Source organism: Coregonus lavaretus, assembly GCF_964263955.1.
Source record: "Coregonus lavaretus genome assembly, chromosome: 14".
NCBI lineage: Eukaryota > Metazoa > Chordata > Actinopteri > Salmoniformes > Salmonidae > Coregonus > Coregonus lavaretus.
This window is the reverse complement of record NC_140001.1, coordinates 30,901,057-30,907,056: the sequence shown is the minus strand read 5'-3', so window position 1 is coordinate 30,907,056 and position 6,000 is coordinate 30,901,057. Positions and strand designations below refer to the sequence as shown.

Below are 6,000 nucleotides of genomic sequence, written 5' to 3'. Positions count from 1 at the left end.
ACGCTACCTGCCCCAATGCATAGTGCCAACTGTAACGTTTGGTGGAGGAGGAATAATGGACTGGGGCTGTTTTTCATGGTTCAGGCTAGGCCTCTAAGATCCAGTGAAGAGAAATCTTAATGCTACAGCATACAATAACATTCTAGACGATTCTGTGCTTCCAACTTTGTGGCAACAGTTTTGGGAATGCCCTTTCCTGTTTCAGCATGACAATGCCCCCATGCACAAAGCGAGGTCCATACAGAAATGGTTTGTCGAGATCGGTGTGGAAGAACTTGACTGGCCTGCACAGAGCCTTGACCTCAACCCCATCGAACACCTTTGGGATGAATTGGAATGTTCGACAAGCAGGTGTCCACATACTTTTGGTCATGTAGTGTATATCCTGATGCCTAGTCACCTTTCCCCTATACTTATGTACCTCTATCGATCCAGTATCCCTACACATTGTAAATAGGGTACTGGAACTGACCCTGAATATGGTATGCTTACTTACTTTATCGTGTTCTTCTTTTTTACTTTATATCTTGTGTGTTTTTGTTCTACCTTGTTATTTTTAGTATTACATTGTTATTGATTACTGCATTGTTGGGGTTAGAGCTTGCTAGAAAGGCATTTCACTGTACTTGTGCATCTGACATTAAATCTTGAAACTGAAACTAATGGGACAAATACTACAAAGGCGAAATGTATACATCTCTATGGTCGCAAGCTGCAAGGTCCGCCAGAGGGCGCTAGGGGGGTAGCTAGCTAGCTATCGTAGTTTCTGAGCCATTTGAAAGGATTATGTGTATTTGATCGTAGAGGATATGGCGCATTTGAACAGGACTGTTTTGTCTGCTGCATTTTACTGGATTGCTAGCCAGCTAACTAGCTTTAGCTAATTGCATTGCAGAGCCTATTTCTACCTAACGTTTGTCGTGTTGCTTATCGAAACACACATCCCGCAAGAGATTGTGGATTTAGATTGCATGCCAGAGTCTTAACTAGCTACGGCAGCTAAGCAAGCCACTCCTGATTGTTTCATGTTTTGCCACAACGTTTGCAGTCGTATCGATTTGGCAATACTCGCTTCGCCACGTCTTTATCAATTTGTGTATTTTAATTTTCTCGTGAGAAACGCTAGCCTCTACCTAGCTAACGTTACCCAACAACTTGGTTGCTAAATGTCGGAGAAGAGTTCGAACTCGTCGGGCTCCGATGAAGATGTTGATCCCGAATCTGGGCATCTTGTTGAACTCGGTGGCGTCCTAAGCAAGGTAAGTCCTAAAAAACAAACAACATTGGATCTTTATTAAAATGGCTAATGAGGGCTTGATCCTCTCAAAAACACTGCTAGGATACAACTAGAATAACTACACTGAACGAAAATGTAAACGCAACCTGTAAAGTGTTGGTCCAATGTTTCATGAGTTGAATTAAAAGATCCCAGAAATGTTCCATGCGTACAAAAAGCTTATTTCTCTCAAATGTTGTGCACAAATTTGTTTACATCCCTGTTAGTGAGCATTTCCTCTTTGCCAAGATAATCCATCCACCTGACAGGTGTGGCATATCAAGAAACTGATTAAACAACATGATCATTACACAGGTGCACCTTGTGTTGGGGACAAACGGTCACTCTAAAATGTGCAGTTTTGTGACACAAGACAATGCCACAAATGTAACAAGTTGAGGGAGGGTGCAATTGGCATGCTGACTGTAGGAATGTCCACCAACTGTTGCCAGAGAATATAATGTTAATTTCTCTAAGCCGCCTTCAACTTATTTTTAGAGAATTTGTAGTACGTCCAACAGGCCTCACAACCGCAGACCACGTGTATTGCGTTGTGTGAGCGAGCGGTTTTCTGACGTCAACGTTGTGAACAGTGTCCCATGGTTTGCGGTGGGTTTATGGTATGGGCAGTCATAAGCTAAGGATACCGAATACAACTGCGTTTTATCGATGGCAATTTGAATGCACAGAGATACCGTGATGCGATCCTTAGGGCCATTGTCGTGCCATTCATCCGCCGCCATCAGCTCATGTTTCAGCACGATAATGCACAGTGTTGCAAGGATTTGTACACAATTCCTGGAAGCTGAAAATGTCCCAGTTCCTGGATACTCACCAGACATGTCACCCATTGAGCATGTTTGGATGCTCTGTATCGACGTGTACGACAGCGCGTTCCAGTTCCCGCCAATATCCAGCAACTTAACATTGCCATTGAAGAGGAGTGGGACAACATTCCACAGGCCACAATCAACAGTCTGATCAAATCTATGTGCAGATTTGTTGCGCTGCATGAGGCAAATGTTGGTCACACCAGATACTGACTGTTTTTTTTTATCTATGCCCCTACCCTTTTTTAAGGTATCTGTGACCAACAGATGCATATCTATATTCCCAGTCATGTGAAATCTATAGATTTTTATAATGAATTTATTTCAATTGACTGATTTCCTTATATGAACTGTAACTCAGTAAAATCTTTGAAATTGTTGCGTTTCTATTTTTTGTTCAGTGTAGATAGCTAGCTGCTAGTTTTTGATTCAAAGCACTCAAGCTGGTGTATGAGTTGTGATTTACATTTCAGTCATTTAGCAGACGCTCTTATCCAGAGCGACTTACAGTTAGTGAATAAATATATATATATATTTTTTATACTGGCCCCCCGTGGGAATCAAACCCACAACCCTGGCGTTGCAAACGCCATGCTCTATCAACTGAGCTACATCCCTGCCGGCCATGCCCTCCCCTACCCTGGACGACGCTGGGCCAATTGTGCGCCGCCCATGAGTCTCCCGGTCGCGGCCGGCTGCGACAGAGCCTGGATTCGAACCAGGATCTCTAGTGGCACAGTTAGCACTGCGATGCAGTGCCTTAGACCACTGCGCCACTCAGGAGACTGATTGATAGTCAATTGTTTTACACTTCCCTATGGTGGGCACTTCCCTATTGTGGACAATGGTTGGATTAGGTTGAAAATGTTTGATCAATCTCAATTAGGCCTACTATCAGACAATAGGTACCACAAACAAACTGCCCCAGCTACTAATAACAAGGTGGGCCCAGTTGCTTTGTATGGCATCTTTGTGGGCCACCAACACCCACTTCTCTTTCAATTAATTATTAAACTAATCATCATCATCTTTAGTGATTGTTTGAAACTTAAGTGTGAAACTAAATACATTACCTTCCTACTGTAAATGCACTGCTAGGAGAATTGTAGCCTTGACTATCTGCCTTTATGTTTGTTGACAGTGGACAAACTACATTCATGGATGGCAGAACCGGTGGGTAGTGTTGAAGAACAACACTCTGAGCTACTATAAGTCAGAGGATGAACGGGAGTACGGCTGCAGGGGCTCTCTGTGTCTCAGCAAGGCTTTCATCACAGTAAGTTAGAGTAAAGGTTCATTTATTCTCAGAAAGCAGCGTTATGGCACATTATTATGGCACCTGTCACAACAAAATGGACTTCAAGACTTCCATCATACCAGCAGGGAAAGTAAAGGTTATCTCAAAAGACTATCTCAGTCCCGTTCTACTGGTTTTAAAGATTAGGTGAAAATGTCCTAGTGAAATGCTTGCCTAAAATGCAGACAATGTTAGGATGTTCTCTATCATTACTTTGAGCAATAACGTGTCATTCCTTGGGTCCACATTTTTCTGACCCAGAGAGCTAAACATTAACCAGTAATGAGGCTGTTAGTGCACAGTAGGGGATAGAGAGCAGTATTTTATCAGACAAGGGCATACTGACACTACAAGGAGAACCATTTGTAAACACACATACATAGTCCTTTATTAGGCAACTGAAATCCTGATTTCGTCTTGAAATGTAATCTTTGGCCACATACTGTTAGCCTTTGTATGCCATGCTTCTGTTTCTTCTATAGAAATGTTTGTGGTCATACGCACATCCTTAAAAACATAGGTGCTGGGCTAATAAAGAATACTAGTATAGAACAAGAAGGCCGGCACACTGTTAAAGCTCCCAATTCACCGCTTTATTGAAAACATATAGATCCGAAACGGATCTTCGTCAGGTCAAACAAACAAACTGAGTGTTCACATCCCAAAATATACACATTTCACCTCACATGACGCATAGATACACAAATTGCAAAAACAATTTGTGTATCTAATAATTTGATATCAATGAGATACACAAATTGCCAAAACAATTTGTGTATCTAATAATTTGATATCAATGAGATGGGCACATGTAGTAGTTCCAGAAAATAATATATATGTACAAAATGACCAAGTAGGAGACCTGGAAGGCAAGACAAATCAAAGTGACATGTTCATGTAAGAAATGGTCTGATATCAAACTCTTGGTTCAGACCTCTAGGAGACATGGTACACAAACGGTGAATCCAATACAATTCTCTTCTCAATAATAGATTATCACTATCCCCCCCCCCCCCCTCCTCCTAGGAGTGTTAACATGTTCGTTACCAATGTATCTCAGAGAGCTAATGTTGTGACGAGCCTCCATGAAATGCGCAGCCACAGGGGGATCTCTGGTCAAGGGTCCTGATATTACTTCAGTGTTCTGCTATCGTTGTTTTCAGAGCTCGTTTCATTTTTCCTACATAGCATAGACCACAAATACACTTGATCAGGTATATCACGTTTTTTGTGGAACATGTAATGATGCCCTTAATCTTAATGGCCTTGCCCGTAATAGGGTGATTGAACATTGTTCATTTGTTCGTAAAGTTACACTGGGTACATCCGCCACATCTATAGTTACCCTCCAGCACATTGTCTAGAAAGGTACTACGTGGCACTGGTGGAAGATCAGACCTCACCACCATTTGACTGATGTTGGGGGCGCGTCTGAAGACTACCCGCGGGGGTTCTTTAAACAGATTTTCCAGTTGTGGATCAGTGCTCAAGATGTGCCAGTGTTTTTTAATGATGTGGTCAACCTGTTTACCAATGAGGAGTAATGAAGGAAGCATTGAACGCGTTGGTCAGGAGGGCGGGGAGGTTTGGGCGTGTGGCTGTCATCCTGGCTCATATTTTTATAACGTTCCCTTGCGTCATGCAGCCATTCCTCTGGGTAACCCCGGTGTCTGAATCGCTCATCCAGATTGTCGGCTTGTTTCTCATAGTCCCTCTGTGTACTACAAATCCTGCGTATGCGACTGTATTGGCTGATGGGGAGGCTCTTTTTTTAGAGGTGTAGGGTGGAAGCTGTCTCTGTGAAACAGGGAATTCCTGTCCGTTGGCTTCCTGCATAGGTCCATGTTTAAGCCCTTCTTAATCAAAATGTCAAGAAAACTTGTTTCATGCGCATCAAAGGTGAGGGTGAATTTCAAATGTTCACTGCTTGTATTGATGGAGTGGAATCGATGAAGTTACTCTGCTGTGCCCTGAAATGGAAGGAATACGTCATCAATTAAGCATTTCCAGAGCTTGATATGGCGCAAGAATGGATTGTTAGGGCTGAAAATCACATTATTCTCAAACAACCCCACATACAGATTGCTGTAATTCGGTGCCATTTTACTACCCATAGCAGTTCCCTTCTGTTGAATGAACATGTCATTTTTAAACATGAAAAAGTTCTTAGTGAGAACAATCTCAGCAAGTTCAACAACACAGTTAGTGGTAGGGAGTGGGTCTTTGACTAAGATAGTGTGCCATGGCTTCTAGGCCTCCCTGGTGGGGGATATTAGTATACAGGGATTCAACATCAAAGCAAGCCATAAGCATCTCCCCATTGATATTGTGCATTGTCTTGAGGGTGTTAATCATGTCCATAGAATCTACAAAAGCAGAAATATTTTCAGTCATTGAGCCAATGGAGGCCACATTAGGTCTCCCTGGTGACTTATCCAATCGTTTGTGGATTTTTGGTAAGGCATGAATAACGATCCTGATTGGATTGTCTACTTTCATGAACTCTTATTTTTGCATAATGTCTCCACTTTCCACAAGACACTTCAGCTTGCAGTGAATCTCATCTTTGAACAGTGGTGTGGGGTCACGTGACAATT

At 42.5% G+C, this 6,000-nt stretch overlaps 1 protein-coding gene across 6 annotated transcripts in view; it reads left to right on the top strand.

The window, feature by feature from the left end:
- Positions 1–786: 786 nt before the first annotated feature.
- The window catches only part of LOC311141411 (ceramide transfer protein-like), a 42,392-nt gene continuing 37,178 nt past the window's right edge, over positions 787–6,000 (top strand). For 2 of the 6 annotated variants that reach the window (XM_084176731.1, XM_084176730.1), the window contains exons 1-2: positions 1,074–1,259; positions 3,248–3,382. In XM_084176731.1, the coding sequence (XP_084032857.1) occupies positions 1,167–1,259; positions 3,248–3,382 (228 nt within the window). In that variant the 5' untranslated portion in view covers positions 1,074–1,166. Of the gene's footprint in view, positions 1,260–3,247; positions 3,383–6,000 lie in introns of all 6 variants that reach the window. The other 4 variants (XM_084176733.1, XM_084176729.1, XM_084176734.1 and 1 more) reach the window with 4 other exon arrangements.